Below are 18,666 nucleotides of genomic sequence, written 5' to 3' on the forward strand. Positions count from 1 at the left end.
CAATAATACAAAAACAAGAAGATGATAAGAGGATCCATAACTTAAGGATTAAGAACATAAAAGAAGAAGTAGGGACACAAACAAGTGAACTACAAAAGCTACTCACAGAAATAATCCAGGAGAATTTTCCTAATTTAGCAAAAGGTAAAGATACTCAGATGTATGAGGCATACAGGACCCCAGCCACCTACAACCCAAACAGAACTACACCCAGGCATATAATAATAAAAATTCCAGAAATTCAATACAAGAACAGAATATTAAAAGCTGTCAGAGACAAGAAACAGACCACTTACAAGGGAACACCCATCAGAATTACAGCAGATTTCTCTGCACAAACCATCAAATCACGAAGAGCGTGGGGGGAAATAATTCAAGCTTTGAAAGATAATAATCTCCAGCCAAGATTGAGATATCCTGCACAACTGTCCCTGGAAATTGATGGAAAAACAAGGTGCTTCCAGGATAAAGAGGAACTGGGGGAATTTGCAACCACCAATTCAACTCTACAGAGAGTATTGCAGGATATTCTAAAAAAACAAAAATACAAAGAATTCAGAAATAGTGGAGGCCACAACGAATGGAGCAGAGAACAAAGTGAAGAAGACAAACTGACAGCTACTGACAGAATAAGAGCTCAACAGAAATGAGACAGAGAAGATTGGATGATCGGAACAGCTATTTTGGAGAAAATGACATCTTAATAGGTAATACTGATTTAGTATCATCTTGTTTTGAAGTCTCATCTAGCTTTTGTCCTTCTGTCTCCAATGGTCTAAATAGGTTGTATCTTACTGGATTTTATTATGTACGATAGTATAAGCAAAAACCTTTTAAAGTCAAGGAGATTATACAGAAACCATTGTTCATTTTCTGTTAGTCGATTCGAAATACTCTGTAATACTGTCATTCTCTTAAATGGTTCTACATTGTTTTGATATACTTAATGCTACAGTATACGAAGTTGTACTCAAGGATTTCAAGGAAAGAGACAATATGGTAACTACTTTTAGGTCAGGATTATCTGGTGGTGAAACACTATTCTGCTTAAATGGTTATGTTTTGATCTGTGCTGTTTCGTTGTTATGCCTTCTTTTATCTCAATCTCCACTCCATTATTTACTTTTTTATTTTTATCCTTTTAATTAAAGGAAAAAAAATAGCAGGATATATTATAGTAACCCACTTTGACTTTCCATTACCTCGATTTAAAGCCCTGTATTACTCTCACCATCTGGTTTTTAACTGATGTTCCCCTATTCTGTTTTGCTGGATAGTATCAGGTTCGAAAGTTTAGGCATCAGCTGTGAAGATAATGAGATTCATTATAACGCCCATTCTCGTTGACTTTTATCTACTTTTGAAGACCTACAATGTCTCCAATGTTTTGGTTTTGTCGCTTTTATTCTTTACTGTTTTGTTCAATTGTATTATAACTAACGATACAGGCAATTCTATTAGAGATAGTGGGAGGCATTATGGTAACCATTGTTGATCACCTTGTATTATGTTTTCACATTATCTATTATGTCCACCCTTTTGACTTGACCGATTCTGTTCTGTTATGTCACATTTGGTTTTACTCTCTTCCAAAAAAGTAATAAGAACCGTGGAAGCAATGAAACCCAAAATGTGTAATAGTCATTGTACAAAAGAGAGGAAAAGAAAGTGCTCTAAACTATATAACTGCATGTATATTTAAGTGTATAAGATAAAAAATGATATCACAGAGTTTTATTGGATCATTGAACAGAACTGTTTGCAGTATCATTGATGGAATGTCCACTCTACAAGCTTTAATTTTGTGACTTGAACAATTATTTCTAAGATGACAATATGTAATCCATTAACTAGTGATTTCCTACTGTTCATTTTTTTTTCTGCAAATCTGTATAACTTGTACCCTTTCTGTTTTTTTTTCTTTTCTCCTTAAATAAAAAAAAAAAAAAAAAAAAAAAAACATCATATGATATTCATTTATGCTTCTGAAAGTATCAAATTCCTACAAAGATCCTATCTTAAAATAGTTTTGAAAAGGTTTTTTTTATTTATAACTACTTGCCACAGTTACCTATCAATTTGCTATTAGGTATCTACAAGTATCATATATTTACTTAATGAAATTCAAATTAGTAATTTACTCAAGTTAAATTAAGGAAAAGAATCACAAGATTCAAAGTCTTTTACCTAGAGTTTTAACGGGAAATGTCATTTGACATTTGACTCTGACAAGTTATTTGCAATGTCAGAAGGAAATGATGTAATATATTTAAGGTGGGAAATAATATATTTTATGTTGTTCAAAGAAGAGCAAATGTGAGTCAAGAGATTTTACACTCTTCTATACTGACTTGTATGAATTAAAACACCGGTAAATTGTCACTGACAAGAGATCAAAGACTGCAATGTCCTGAGGCCTTCCTTAAAAGACACTAGATAATAAGCTTCTCAACAACTGGAGAGAAAAGTGCAGAGGCTGTGATAACTATGAAATGCCTATAGTTGGCCCTCCCTATTCATGTGTTCTACATCTGCAAATTTAACCAATTTTGATTTTTTTTTTTTTTTTGTCTTTTTCATTTTTATCGGTACCGGGGATTGAACTCACAACGGCCTGCTTGCAAGGCAGGTGCTTATGCCGCTGAGCTAAATCCCCAGCCCTCAATTTTGTTTTTTAAAAATTCAGGAAAACTGGGTGTGATGATGTACACCTGTAAACCCACTGCTCTGAGAGGCTGAAGCAGGAGGTCCCCAAGTTTGAGACCAGCTGGGCATTTTAGCAAAACCCTGTCCCAAAATAAAACTTTTTTATAACAAGGCTGTAAATGTAGTTCAGTGTCAAGGTTCTGGGTTCAATTCCCTACCTAAAAAATAAATTTTAAAAAAAAAGAAGAAAAGGGAAAAAACCCTGCATCAGTACTGAACACACTGGCCTTGTTCTTGTCATTCTTCCCTAAAGACTACAATGTGGCAGCTATTTCCATGGCATTTATACTGCAGCAGGTATTACAAGCAATCTGGAGAAGAACAAGGGAGAATAAGCATAACTTACATGCGAATACTATACCATACTTCATAGAGGGGCTTGATACCCACAGATTTTCATAATGCTAGAGGGTCCCACAGTCCCTTTCCCATGGAGATGAGGGTACTGAACAGAATGCTGGAAAAAGGATGTGGGAGACTGTAGTATAAGGACAACTAAAAAACGAAAAGCCAGGAAGAGAGTGGAAAAGTTGTGAAAAACATTAGTTTTGAAACGTATTTTGGTGACAAAACAGGTATTTCTAGGACTCTGTTGTCTATGTGGTACAGGATGAAGGAAACGATTATAAATCATTCTATATCTCAGATGTCTTTGAAAACCACAATTTTTGGTATAAAGAAAAGAAAGCAGACAGAAGGCAAAGTTTCTTTTTTTCTTCTTTTCTTCCTTCTCTTTTTGCAGTACTAGGGATTGAACCTAGAGCCATGCACATGCTAGGCAAGTGCTCTAGCACTAAGCTATATCACCAGCAGCCCCAGGCTTCTTATAGAAACAGCGAGAATCTTCCCCCAAGTAATTAAACTTGAATCTTAAGTATCCAGATCCAGCCACCATAATGATGATTTCTAAATTCTAGTGGTACTATTATCCTAACAGTAATTGTACTCCAACTCTGTGAGGGATGAAATTTACAAACTATCTAGTTTGCAACACTGTTCAAAATGACAAATAATTTCTGAATGAGTTTAGAGACCATGAAAACCACTATAAATGACTATGCTGACCCCAGAACTTCTTGAATGTCAATGTCACTTCAGTTGCAACATCACTGAAAATCAGCAACCACAAATTTTGAAAGAGTGACACATTTTTTTAAAAAAATTCTTTAGATGGTACTGGAGATTGAACTCAGGGCATTTTCACTGAACTACATCTCCAGTCCTTTTTTATTTTGAGACACGGTCTTGCTAAACCACTAAATTGCCCAGTTTTGGCTTGAATTTGGGATTCTCTTGCCTCAGCCTCCCAGAGTCTGGGATTACAAGGGAACCCTGTGCTATTACATCCCCAACAGTACATGATCTTAAAGCTGGAAGAGAATTTAATGACAAGACTTTGCAATTTGCACAGGTCAGAAATAAAATCTAAAGCTACAAATGCAAAAACATCTTAAATTTACACTACTAATAGGCACTGTACTTACTACTTTTTTTCTTTTTGTACTGGGGATTGAACTCATGACCTTGTGCTTGCCAGGTATGTGCTTATACTACTGAGCTAAATCCCCAGCCCTATAATTTTAACTTTCCATAAATTTATACTTATTACCACATAACCTAAGAGCCAACTATAATTTATAAAGAAAAAAGCATCATTTTAATCTTACTGGTAATTTGCAAAATTTTAGCAATAATATAGAGTCTAATGAAGTCTAAGGATTCCAAAGACTTCTATTTCACTATTAGTCAGTAACTGTATCATTATATTTATATCTCATAGGTTAGTGGTATTATTACATAAATATTAGTTAAGAAAAGACACATCAGTCCTGGTTAGAAGCATTCTGATTACTACCCTTGAGCAATTAAAGGTCCAAGTTAAGGAATAAATCCTCCTGCAAGACACACACATGAAAACCTTTGTAACTAAAGAGCATATGTAGTACACTAAATTGTAAGTGATAAACATTACTCACCGATTCTTTTTCCACAACTCGATTTAGCATGACAACTGCTTTGGACTTTTGCTGCCAAACCATGAGCCAGAAATGGCAGCAGGTATTAGGAAGGGGACCCTGTAAGGCAAAGGGAGTGCAGGTCAAGGAAGGTTGAAGAGCAGGGCCTGAGATGAGAACCTTCTGGATGTTTTAGATCTGCGCTTAACATGGCTGCCAGTGTACAAGGTCAAAATAAGAAAACCAAGCTGATACCACTTCAATTCAAACACTAGCACAAGGCTGTACTACTTAGGATTTTAGTTCCAAGTGATAAAAACTTACTAAGAAAGGGGATTTCTTAGGTTATCAGTGACTTTCAGAATTGTGAGCTGGAGATGGAGGCTCAGTTAGCCTAGGAGTCAAAGCACAGGCAAATTCTGCCCCAAGAAGCCAGGGAAGAACACTGCTCCTGACCCTGCCAGCAACCCTCACCTGGCACTGCACTACTGGCGGTGACCTACAGACAAACCCAAATCAAAAGCACACTAGGGGCATCTTACTGGTCACTTTCTAGCTACAAAGTTGCAGGCAAAGACAAGTTTCTGTTCCTCTCAGCTTCTGCAGCAGAAAGAAGTCTTGTCTCATGCAGATATCCAGGGCAAAAAGGAAGTCTGTGCTATTACTGTAGTTACATGCTTTTTGCTTTGTTTTGTTAGTAGGGATGGAACTCCCGACCTCACGCCTGTCAGGTAGGCACTTAGGCTACCCCACAGTTTGTGTTTAAATATCCCAATGCTTAACAGTCTAGCATTTGTGACTGGATCATTGTCTGGTGCTGGGAATCCTAGTGTGAGTACTGCACCGCCCAGGGGCGGAGCCGGCATCCTATGTAAGGGAAGAAAGGCTGCCTGCTCCTCCTTTTCACTCTCACCACTTTAGCAATCTGTTGCAGCCACAAGAATGCGCACTCCTCTGCCTTGCCACCCTTGGAACCAGCTGAGTATGGGCTGGAACCTCCAAAAGCTGTGAACTAAGTAAATCTTTTCCTCCTTCATTGTGGGAATCACATATTTTATCTCAGCAAGAGAAAAGAAACCAAGACACACTGGCCAGTCAACAAGCCCAACTCAACTAACAAAAGGATTTCCAGAAAGAGAGTCATGAACGTCTGTGAACTACTGGCAGTCATCAGTCCACAATCAAGCACCATCCATGTACCGCCTCCGGGGATAGTGTGGCCAACTTAAAGGGGCAGCAGTCCACATTACAACCCATATCTCTCACCAGCCACTAAACTAAAACAGAAATGAACCGAAGATCTAAAGCAGAAACACAAAATCTGCTCTTAGGTAGATTTTTATGAACAAAACCCTGATGGCACAAGAACTATCACAAAAAATCAACAACTGGGATCTCATCTTATTAAAAAGCTTTTGCACAGCAAGAGAAACCACCAACAGAGTGAAGAGACAACCCACAATGTGGGAAAAAATGTTTGCCAGCTGTTCCTCAAAGGACTTCTATCTAGAATATATAAAGAAATCTATCTATCTTACCTATCTCAGGTTCCCAGGTTTAAAGACCCAACCCAAAAATGGGCATTGAGATGAATACACACTTCTCAGATGAAGAAGTAGAAACAGCAAAGAAGTATATGAAAAAATGTCCACCATCACTGTTCGTTTGAGAGATACAAATTAAAACAATGCTGAGACTTCATCTCACTCCAGAAAAAATTGGCCAAGAAATCAACGAACAACAAATGCTAACAGAGTTGTGGGGGAAAAGGAACGCTTCTCCACTTTTGGTGCAACCAATGTGGAACTCAGTGTGGAGCTTCCTCAAAACCTAAAACTAAAGGTCCCATTTGACCCAGCTATTTTTCTTGGTATCTTCCCAAAAGAATTAAAAGCATCACACCAAAGCAATACATGCATACTCATGCTGTAACTGCCATATATGTGAAAAGTTTGTAACAGCTGTATCTTGAAAACAGTCCAAATGCCCATCAACTGATGAATGCATAAAGACGTGAGATTTTAAAAATATGATGGAGTACTACTCTGCCATAAAGAAGGACAAGCTTGAGACATTTTTAAGTAAATGAATGTACCTGGATACCATATTTTTAAATGAAATAAACTAGACACTCATGTATAAATATTGCATTTGTCTCCCTGGAGAAACCAAAAGTTTAAGTTTAAACAGGAAACAAATGTTCAAATGGGAAGGGGAAGAAGGAGGGAGAGGACAAGAAAAAACAATAGAAGGAAAAAGTAGAAAAGGTTTTTGCGGGGGCTGGGGATTTAGCTCAGTGGCATAAGTGCCTGCCTTGTATGCAGGCAGTCATGAGTTCGAGCCCCGGTACTGATAAAAAGGAAAAAGACAAAAAAAAAAAAAAAAAGAAAAGAAAAGGTTTTTGCAAGTAAAGAAGAGAAGAGGGGATGAAGGGTAGGGAGGAGAATGGAAAAAAGAAGCAAGATATTTCACACACAGGTACAAACTCCCTATGATGACTGTTACCATTTTATGTGTATCTAAAGTGCACCAACAACATCAAAAGTTTAAAAAAAAATCCATATTACAAGAGATGCCGTGGGGCCATGGGGGAGGGGACTCCCAAATTGTATGTGCTTCCAACTACCATAATGTTTTTACTTAAAGATTTGAGATAAAAAGGCCATGCTCAATTTATAACTTGTATTTTTTCAGGGCTGGGGAGCAAACTAAGGCCTCCTGTGTGGTAAGTAAATGTTCTATCACTGAGCTGCACACCAGTTAACGAACACTGAATCAGTAAGGCTCAATGGATGAAGTTTTTCTGTACCCAAAGGAACTCTGAACATGCAGTCAGCTCACAGTGTTTGTAGAGGCGGTGAAGGGCCAGGCAGTCAGGATACTGCCCAGAGCTGCAGCCCCAAGTACCAAGTACCAAGCAAGGGGTTCAAGTGGTTCCACACTGAAAGCATCACTAGGACAGGCACACTCGTTGGTGAATAGTAGATGCTCAATAAATACTGCTAACATAAATCAAATCTGAGACAAGCTATTGACACTTCTAAGAGAATGTGTAGAATGAGACACAGGTACTAACAACCCAGTAAAGCTCTAGAAAATATAGGACGTAAGTCAGGCGAAGGAAAACAGGGACAGGTTTTGGGTTTTCACACTCTGAGGTGGGTACAGGAGGGACACATGAGTAACAGTTTAACAGGGATGAGAACGTAAGGGTAACTACACATTGTCATAACTGGAGTTTTAGAGACTTTATAAAAGGTCACTACCAATACTACTGTAATGAACAAGGCCGCAACAAATACCACACAGAGTGCTCACCATTATCACTAAGGGAGTTCCACAATGGCAGAGCCAGCCAGCCAGCCACAGGTAACACAGATCTAACAGCTGTGCGAGGCAGTGCCCAGCTGCAGAGTGGAGCCACTGACAGCCAAAAGACAGCCTGTGTGGCACGGCCACAAAGTCTGGCTGCTTCCTACTTTCCTGAAGCTTAAATTACACAAATCAGATAAAATAGGGAACAGCACTGTGAACATAGTTTAACTGTTCATTCACTTCCCACCAGAATGCCAACCTCCTACTGGCGGGGTTTTTACTAAACTGTTCAACTGGGACAGTGACCGCCACAGACTGTCTCTTCACAGAACCTCAAGGAATAAGCAACTAACGAAGCACTGGCCCTGAGCTGAGCAGAGCTGCTTAACCTGGGTCTTGAAGTTGAAAACCAATGTCTCAATATACAAAGTGGAGCCAAGGAAAGAAGTTAAATTAGAACTGGGGGAAAGACATATGTTTAAGGATTCAAAAGAGAAAAAAGAACCAATAAATACTGAGGAAGAAACAATGGAGAACAAAAGGCTGTGGTTAGAGTCCTGGATAACCTTCCTTCTCTTTATTTTCACATCACAGTGGCAACAAAAAGTGAACTTTTGTTGCCACTAAATAGTTTTATTAAGAAATATCACCAATGCACATAAAATACTTTCACTATTACACAAAGGCCAAACATGGCAAATCATTCTGCACTCCCAGTGTCCAGAAACCACCATCACTCATGGTGTGTGCGTGCAGCTGCCCAGCCCATGTCAGCCACACTCTGGGAGGTCAGGCTGCAGCTGTGTGGAGCCTTCACACCCCACAAGCACTTGGTGTGCACTCCCAGGCATACCGGAGTCTCAGGTTGTGATTCCAGGCCAAGATTCACCTTCCCTAATATTTGTCTTCCCTAAAGACAAATGGGTGTCAACCATTTTTAGGTCAGCCGTCTACCTTTATTTTGCTCTTTGAACTGTAAGTTTGTCTTTTGCCACCCATTCCCCAGATTCTTTTTTTTTTTTTAATTTTTTTTTCTGGATTTGTTGTATCTTAAGTAAAATAATCTTACAGCTTCCTGTGCATTAGAATTAGTTGTATACTCAGTTACATTAATTTGAATATATGTTTAATGTACCAAATGTTTTAATCTTTCAAATAACAGGTCATTTGATCCAAATTAAGTTTTTAAAAATCTCAGATATTACGGCTTATCTTTTATTTAAAAATCTTTAACTGGGAGAAGTAATAGTGCTATAAATTAAGTCTCCATTATTTGCCAAATAAAGAGGAGCTGGTGTGGGTGAGCACAATTGCTCCTATTATCTTAAAATGGAAGAAGAGTGGTGCCTGCACATGGACACCACCAAGCAAACCACAGAAAGTAGGCAGATGGCCCACGCTGCCCAGCAGCAGCTCTGCCTTGTGCTCCTGGGCACAAGGGCCCCAGGACCAGACACCATCTGAGCACCAGCAGGGTAGAGTGGAGCCCTCAGGGCCTCTGATGACCCTCATGGCCAGGAGAAGAGGACAGAAAGACATCTGCCCTAAGGAACTGCCTTGCCATTCAGTAACGACTTTCATCAAAGGCTCATATTAACATTAAAAATTATTTTTATCTTAAATAGTCAAAGCTTCAAAATTTTATAATGTGTGCAATTCATCATCAGAAAAAACAAATAGCATTTCATTTACAAGACAAGATACACCTTTTGTTATGTTTAAAAACTGCATTTTCAGTCATCTTCTCAATGCCACATACTTGCCTGTGTTAAGACATAACTCCTTTGTGCCTCTTCCACATCAACCAAGCTGGCATTAATATAATCATTCTCAGTATTCTGCAGTTTAACACGGCTGTGGTCATCTGAAAAGAGAACGATAAACCATAACTCATTTCAGGCTTGTCGTTCCTTTTCTTGTCAATAATAATGTTCTAAGAAAGGAATGTTCTAAGAAACAAAAATAAAACAATAAGTTAGCATCATAGAAGCATCAGAATAAGAGGAAAATCTTCTTTCCGTAAGTTACAAAATATAATCTTGTTTGTCACTGTGGCAATGAAAAGGAAGTGCAATTGTACTAACAATCCTAACCTGAGACTGACCTTTTACAGACAGGCACTCAATCACATTTAGGTAATCAGTGGTGCTTAACTATGTTTAGCTTAACAATATTTAAATACAATACAATTGGAGTATTCCAATTGAGCTTTTGAAGAGCCCACTGCATCAGTTAAGACTGTTAAGAGTAAGTATAAGTAAAAATCTCGCAGATTTAGAACTTATGCTAATTTAGATATCTGAAACACAAAATTTGACCTTGCATCTGGTAAATGAGAAAGAGAAGCATGACAGGAGAAACAGCAAACACCAACAGGATGAACTTTAACCCAGCACCCTCAGCACTGACGTCAGAAGCACAGTGCAGAGTCACTGACTGATGAACGCGGTGGGAGTACACTACACAAACTGTCTCCCTCAGAGAGACCCAGAAGCATCGACACCCTCCCACCTTCAACCCAGAAAGGCTTGATATTACCTTCAGATGACAGAGAAAGTTAAATGGCTTGACTTTCACACATCAATTTATCTGAGATGTTTCTGTTGGACTGAACCCAAGACCTCTGTAAATTTTACATGTCATTTGCCAACAGGAAAAACTAACATCTTGTTATAGTAAATCACATACACCAGTGTTCTCGGAAAGATGACGTCAGCAAGCACTTTTTTTAACAGTTTAATCACTCTTTAACTGTTACATTATACAAGATGGTAAATGGATCAACCACTTAATTAACAAAATGCACACACTACATCTCTAGGCTGCATACCAACAAAATGTATGCCTTTTAAAAAGCTACACAATGCCTAAAATTCAAATTCCACTAATTTATCTTGCCAAAGACTCTCATTTCCTCACACGATGGTGTTGCAATCACAAGGAGAAGGTTATTCATCTCCACTGCCCAACTAAAAATAGTTGGCCATCTGTGACTGGAAGGCTCCCCTCTCAGGGCTGGAAATGGGGATCCCTCCACTGCCTGGTGGCCTAGGGAGAGGCAGAGCCTAGGGAGAGCCCTCTGGTTCCCAATAGACACCTAATATCCTACTTTTCTTTTCCCTCAGTCTTTAACATCAACAATTGGGGGGGGGGATTTAGCTCAGCGGCATAAGCACCTGCCTTGCAAGCAGGCAGTGGTGAGTTCGATCCCCGGTACCGATAAAAAGGAAAAAGACTAAAAAAAAAACAAAAAAACAATTCGGTGGGGAGCACAGCACCATCTCCTAAACCGGCTGGGTATGGGGAGCTCCTCAGAAGCCATTTGGGGGTTCTTCCAGGCCTGACCCAAAGGCCTTCTGTCTGTTTTACATTCATTCACCAGCTCAACAGAAGCAAAGGAACACTAAATTCTCTCAGGAAAAAAAGTTCAATTCTGTTGGTAGGTGACATTTTTAAAAAAATCCTTGGGGGGGGTCCTTGGGAAAACTATAATCCTTCAGAACTGGCTACAAATGGAGCTGACCCTGCACTGTTTTGTCAGGACTGATTACAACAAACTCTTGTAAAGTATAGTCACACCATTAATCCTACCATTCCGGAGGCTGAGGCAGAAGGATCTCCAATTAGAGGACAGCCTATTGGTAAGTTTTAGGCCTGTCTGAACTATATAAAGATTCTGTCTCAAAACAAAACAAAACAAAACAAAACAAAACAAAAACAAACCTCTCAAATACACCGATATCACCACTAATTTTGGCTGTATTCGAAAGAGCAATTCAAATGTCAAAAATATATATAACTTTGATCCAAAAGAGACTCTGAAGAACAAAAACCACAGGCATTGCTGTTAACTAAAGCACAGCACCTTAAAGATTGTAAATACAAACAACTCAGGATATGAAACTGTCAGTCTTTTTAGAAGAAACTTTAACTTTATCTTTATCAAAGCATATTCTTTAGTAGAATTAAAGCAGGATGCTGCCCCTTCCACAACCAAGAATCACTCACTGCCTGGCTTCACTGGGGGGAGGTAGGGATGGCACTGTCATGTGCAGCCCCCTGCAGCCAGTCCCTTCCTCCCTCGAGTCGTCAGTCCACTGTCAGCTTTCACACCAAGCCACATTTCTGACTTCTGGATCAGGAAAAGTGGGAAGCTGGGTGTTCTCTCTTCTTCCCTAGTTATGCTGCTCAGGAAGCTCTAGAATGAAAGGCTCTACAGAACCATGCCCCAAGGCCCTCAATGCTTTTCTATGTAATTCTATGGTTATTTCTCTTTCCTATCTTTGAAAGGATCCAATAAAGCAAGAAAAATAAAGACTATACCAAGTATATTGCATGAAATACCACAAAGGCAACCAAATCACATCTCCACAGGAAATCTGATTTCTCAACATCCAGTAACACCAGCGGCAGGACTGCCCGGAATATACTCTTTTTTTACAGGGCACTATCTGCCCGCCCCTAGTCACTGTCACCGGGTGAATGGAGGAATTCCACACCCAACAGAGCTGTGGTCTGTAAGATGAATAAAGATTAAGCCAACTTCTGATGCAGAGCTCCACCTCCCACTTGCAAGCAGTATGTTTTCTGAGAAATGGCTTCATCTCTCAAGTAATGACTTCTCCAGCTATGGCCTAAGAGGACACACAGTAGCCTCCTCCTTTACCACTGTCATAATAAGCTTTTAAAAAAATGCCATGGGCTTCATCTAATTATCATTGTTAAAGCACCTCCTTTTGGAAAAATTTTCAGGTCTAACAGGAAAGGGAGGATTCACAATAATGACAACAGAGATCATGGATACTTAACTTTTAAATCAGGTAAGAAGACCAATTCTAGGACAGCATTAACAGCTGACTTCTCCACTTAGATCCTCCAGTTCACAACAGGAATAAACAGTAAGCTTCCAGACAGGGATGTGCACACCTAGGCAGTATTTCCCTGCCAGGAACCCAATGTATTTACAGAAATGGCAACCCTGTTCAACTCCAAAAGTGAGCAGCTGAGGAGTATTTTCTTTTCTAAACTGAGTAATGAGCCAAATGCAAAGCTACAGCTAAAATCCATGTCACCAGGAACACTGGCACACTAACACAGGAAAAGCGCAGCCCTTAGCACACAGAACATGGACACCATGAGGACTTGCCGTGCGGGCAGTGACCTCCACAGAGCAAGACATTTAGTGCCCACATGTTGCCAGCCACTGCTCACACATCTCACTGGGCCACCGCTTGGTCCTCACCCCACATACAGTGGGCATCATCGCATCATTTACTGACATTCAGGGCAGCTGGTCACCAGTCTCAGCACTCAAAAAGAGCAGAGTCTGGGGTCTGGGGCCTGGGCTGCAGAGGCATGCGAGACTGCATGCTCCCTAGTGACACTGCTTACTCAGGGAACCAGGTGGTCTTTGCCACCTCCTATACTTCTCAAATGCTGCCTGGCACCCAGACATAACTTCTACCTCATCTCCATCAAGATCCAGCCTCAACTCATCTTCTCCCCAAAGCCTCAGATGGACTCCTCCATGACACTTTCAGCTCTAATGTACAGTTACAAACAAGTGGCCAGTATGTAAAGACATCTAAATAAACTAAGGGGCTTTAAAAGAACAAAGTTCTACTAGGTAGTGAGTACTGTACTTCACTCCACTGACAATTGCCTGTGCCACTGACAACAGGCTTTGTGATGCAGGCAGGGACAGGGACCAGAGGGAATGGCATACCCTGAACAGATGGCAGTGGCAAGGCAGACAAGGGGCCCCAAAACACATGGAGGGTAAGCTCAGAGGGGCCTGTGGGCTGCAGTATAGCACAGGCCACAGTAACGAGAGGAACTGCTTGTCATGTAGCACAGAAAAGGCCACCCTGCCACGTGGGAAGACTGCTGGTGCCCAAGATGCTCAGATACGGAACCCTGGGACAACAGCCAAGCCACCAGTGCTTCAGGCCTGACTTCTTTTCATCCCAGTACCTTGGGGACCCACAGAGTCAATGAGAAAGATTCATAAGGCAGACCACTGACCTCCAATGACTGTGTCTGCCCTGGCCACACCTACCTACAGAGGAGGAAGGCCCTGGAGAAGAGGGCACGTGGATCACGTTCAGCCAAGGCTCTGATGCAGCGCACTGATTGTGGGGTGGCTGCTTGCCTCACACAGTGGGGAGGGAACCAGGCACTCAACCTAGGGCCCAGATGTTCATGGGCCTGAGTTTTGCCCTTTTTAAGAATAGAGTCCTGGATCCTCTCATTATCTACAGTTATTATAGTAACTATTCCCCATCCACTGCCTTATATTTAAGTGTTTAGTTGAAGGATAATTTTACTGTGTAAATATTTTTGCTGCTAGCCAAAATTTCACCAAGTTTTACCATTCTTTTTAACATTTATTAATTGGCATCTCATATGAAGCTAAAAACTTAATTCTGTACTTACTTGGATTTACCATTGGGGAACTGAGTTTAGGTAAATCTTAGCAGAATGTGCATTCTCTAGTTGTTGGCTACAGGGTTCTATAAATTTTTCTTACTATATTAAGCTTAACCACACCCAAACTTTCTATGTATTTATAAATATTTTGTCTTAAGTTCATGCAGATAGCTTCGTCAATTTCTTCCAACAAATCTGTTCATTCTCACTTACTGTATCCTGAAGCTAATTACTAGTTGCATACACACCTATGACTCCATAATAACAACTGCATTCCAGCAGCTATGAAAGCAGTCTGTCTGCTGAGATCATCTGTGTGTGTACATATAACAAGAAGCTTGTAAGTTTTTTTCAATTCTTCCAGAACTCATAAGAAAAGTGTGTTTACTGAGAATCTTGTTTTATAGCAGAAATGAACTGTGGGTTACATGATCTGTCAATCTAAAATCAGAGTTCTGTGTCAATCCTCTTTACAGTTTGTTCCACATGGAAGAACCTTGAGGACAATACGTCAACTGAAATAAGCCAACCACCAAAAAAAAAAAAAAAAAAAAATGTATGATCCCACTTCTTTTAGTATCTAAAGTAATTAAGCTCACAGAAACAGAAAGTAGAATGGTGGTTGCCAGGGCCTGAAGAAGACAATGAAGAGCAGCTCTCCAATAGATACAGTTTCAGTTATACAAGACTGGAAAGTTCTAGAAATCTGCTGCATAACAGTATGCATGCACTTAACAATACATACATCTAATGTACACCTAAAACTGCTAAGAGACTAAGTTCATTGTGTTTTTCACTACATATCACCTATGTGTGCACACACTCACAAATTCATCACCAGGGAAAAGACAGTTCATTGAATGAGCACTGTACTTCCTTCTAGACCAAAGAGTAAAGGGGGATTTTGACCAGTAAGCACACAGTACGAAAACACTTCCAAATCTGGCACTGGTCTCTAATAGTATAAAGACAGTTCCAAAGGAACCATCAGGATCAGTTCTTGTTCCTCAGCCAACCAATTCTTGCCCATCTGCTCATGTCTCGCTAGTAAACTGAAACACCTGTGGCATTTGGGAATCATGGCTAAATAAAAAATGCAGACTTCAAATGCTACTTCAAAATTCCCCTTTCCCATTATTATTATTATTATTATTATTTATTTATTTAGACTCCAAATAGCTTATAAAGGACAGTCTCAGCAATCATCCCAATGAAAATCAAATCAGTTAATGTTTTAAAAACACATACTTCCAAGTCTACTCAACCCAAATCTAGAAGAGACAAACCTGCGATGCTGAATTTTTCCCCAGAATTATTCTATTCTTATTTATCTACTTATCTGGCCCTATGCATTCTTTTAAAGGCAGCTCTGGCTTGTGACAGAACCCGAGGGATCTCCCAGGTCCAGGCACTGCCACTTTGCACGCTGTTTGACACACACTCCAGCCAGCTGGACTGTGAGCTGTTAGGAGGAGATGCACAGAGACCATAGTGTTTTCCACACAGCACACCGCCAGGGATGCAGCTGATTTCCAACAAATGTTTTCTGAACCAACAACTGTCAAGCCCTTCTACCAGTGGAAACACCACCACCTCTCCCACGACCTCCTCTGCTGAATGATGTGGTCACAACAGAGCTGCTGGGCTGACTCTACAGGAAGAGGACTATAAGGGAAGAAGTCAGAGAGAGGAGAAAAAAATTTCTGAAAAGGGAACGACATATTCGAAGACACGGAAGTATTAAAAACCAGTCATGATGGAAGACAGCCAAATAATTCAATTTTATTTAAATAAATAATTTGCAAGAAAGTATATATAAAGTACTACATAAAGGGTCAATCCTCAAAAGGCATACAATGACACTGCTAAAGAACTTTAATGTTAGCCAGGGTAGTGACACACATTGGTCATTCCAGCACTTGAGAGGATGAGGCAGAACTGCTGTAAGTTCAAGGCGAGCCTGGGCTACCTAGTTGAGAGTGAGCTTTCTCTAAAAGTTGTACAGCACTTGTCGGAGAGCAGAGCAGCAAACAGACTTGCATTCCATGGAAGTCACACTGGGTACTGCAGCATGGACTCGAGGGAACGGAATGGAGATAAGGAACCTTGGAAGGCCCTGTGATGACCCAGAAACAACTAGAAGGGCTAATGGCAGAACATACAGAGAAGAAGACTTAAAGCACACTATGGAAGTGGAAATTCAAAGTACTCAGCACTCATGGGGTGTGGGAGCTGAACAAGAGGAGTCTGTTTCTAGCCTGGTGTTTCAGCACCTGTGTGAAGGGAATATCATTAACATGCAGGGGAACGGGAGAAGAGGCTTAGGGCCACCTACAGGCAGTGCTGGCAGATATGGGTGTGGCCTCTAAGGTGGACAAAGGACATGAGAGAGCAACCACATGTGACATGCACAAATGTGGCAGTAACAAAGGATGTCCCAGCTGAGGGGACAATGGCACTGTGACCTCTGAAGAGAAAGAAGGTCACTCACTCTGGCACTCAAGGAAGAGAGGGAGGGAGGCAGGAAAAGCCCTGAAGAAGTAAGGGCAGTTGAAGGAAAGCCCTAAAAACATGAAAGGAGCCTCATAAAGAACTATGATGTTAGGACAGAAAGGCCTGGGGATGATGTCACAAGTCACGGAGGGAAGAAGAGAAAACTGACTGGGAAAATTGGTGCATGTGAAAGCCAGAAAGCCAACAGTTCATCAGTTTCAGGGGACGTCAAGGAGGCGGGAGCTACCAGATAGGAAAGCAGCAGCGGGCTGTGCTCCGCATGCACACCTATGTGAAGGGATGTGGGCAGGGCATTCCAGAAGCCAAGGTGAAAGCAACTGGAAAGAATGGCGAGGGGCTGGTGATGGCAAGGGAGGGAAGGGCCAGAGAAGAACAAGGGACAAAGGGTTTGCTAGACAGCAGGAAAAAAGGGTTTGCTAGACTACAGGAAGCAAACATGAGGTTCCAGGGGACTGAAGAGTTCTTTCCTGATTTTTAGCACTCCTGAGAGAAAGGGGTAGGTGACCAGACTGATGGCAGTGTAATCCACCAGGGCATGCATGCCCCCAGCAAGGCCACACCAGGCCAGTCACTGGAGCAGTCCCACACACAACTGCAGCTCAAGGATGGAGAAGACCAAGCACAGAGTCTCCAGGTAGGTTGGACTAGAGAGTCAGAGATGCCCTCTCAATTAAAGCAACAAGAGGTTGGGACAGGAAGTCAGGCGCTCTGAGGCCACCATTCTACGATGCTTGCCAGAGTACAGGTCACCCAGGATAAAGAAAGTACCATGAGAAGAGGAGGGTAACAAGGAGGATAGCAGCTCTGAGGTCAGGAGAAGAGTCCCAGCAGGTGAGCTTCATGGCAGGCTGCAGAGCACTGGCTTAGACCAAGAAACCCTGTGGTGACACTGGCAAGAATGAGCAGCCTCTTTAGGGAGGTGGCAGAGGGTAGTGGCCCTACCTGGTCCTCACTTGGACAGACAACACCAATGCCCAAGGGAAGGGCCTGCCGGGAACGGATCCAGGACCTGGATTCCAGCCCCTGACATGCACATTTTCCACAGATGTCATCTTGCAGCCTTCTGGGACAGGTGACCAACAGTTGGTTGGGAGAAAATTCACAAGGGCGTCATATACCTGCCTACTTGAGAAACTGTTTTGAGGTGGGGCAGTTTGAGGTCGGGTCTCACTATGTAGCTCAGGTTGACTCTAAGCTCTTTACATAGCACAGGCTAGCTTTAAACTCCCTTGGTGAGCCCTCCTGCCTCAGCCTCCAGAGTACTGAGTACAGGCATGTGCCACCATGCTCAGCTGAGAGAGATTTAAATAATAAATATCTGACAAAAAAGGTCTCAGGTCTAATTCACAAATTTTTCTTCATTGAGACCAATTTGCTAGAGCTAATGAAAGAAGTCAAAATGTAACTGAGCATACACAACTGCAATTAAAATTTATACATAAAACTGAAGGCAACCCTGGGGTCAAGGAAGGCTATAAGATGTCAACAAATGACCCTGTATTGGACCATCTGCTGGCCTGTGTTCAGCTTATGATCCTGAGACCACAGTCTGCACACAGCCAGCCTGCACAGGCCCAAACATATCCACAAATGATGCCCTAGACTAGGAAAGGAGCCAGCTGGACTGCATCAACCAAGGTCAGCCTCCCAGAAATAACACCGCACTGTGTCATACAAGATATGACCACAGAGGATACTGGCTGGATCACTCTTATTACTTACAGTTGCAGGCAAGCCCAAGATTACT

The 18,666-nt window shown here is 41.2% G+C and overlaps 1 protein-coding gene across 3 annotated transcripts in view; it reads right to left on the reverse strand.

The window, feature by feature from the left end:
- The window catches only part of Ptpn2 (protein tyrosine phosphatase non-receptor type 2), a 78,726-nt gene that overhangs the window by 27,986 nt on the left and 32,074 nt on the right, over window positions 1-18,666 (reverse strand). For all 3 annotated transcript variants that reach the window (XM_063232013.1, XM_063232014.1, XM_063232012.1), the window contains exons 3-4: window positions 9,740-9,840; window positions 4,683-4,781 (exon numbers count right to left, since the gene is read on the reverse strand). In XM_063232013.1, coding sequence (XP_063088083.1) covers window positions 4,683-4,781; window positions 9,740-9,840 — 200 coding nt within the window. The remainder of the gene's footprint in view (window positions 1-4,682; window positions 4,782-9,739; window positions 9,841-18,666) is intronic.

This window comes from Cavia porcellus, unplaced genomic scaffold (assembly GCF_034190915.1).
Source record: "Cavia porcellus strain 051 isolate PalLab524CR breed Dunkin Hartley unplaced genomic scaffold, mCavPor4.1 scaffold_20, whole genome shotgun sequence".
Classification (NCBI taxonomy): domain Eukaryota; kingdom Metazoa; phylum Chordata; class Mammalia; order Rodentia; family Caviidae; genus Cavia; species Cavia porcellus.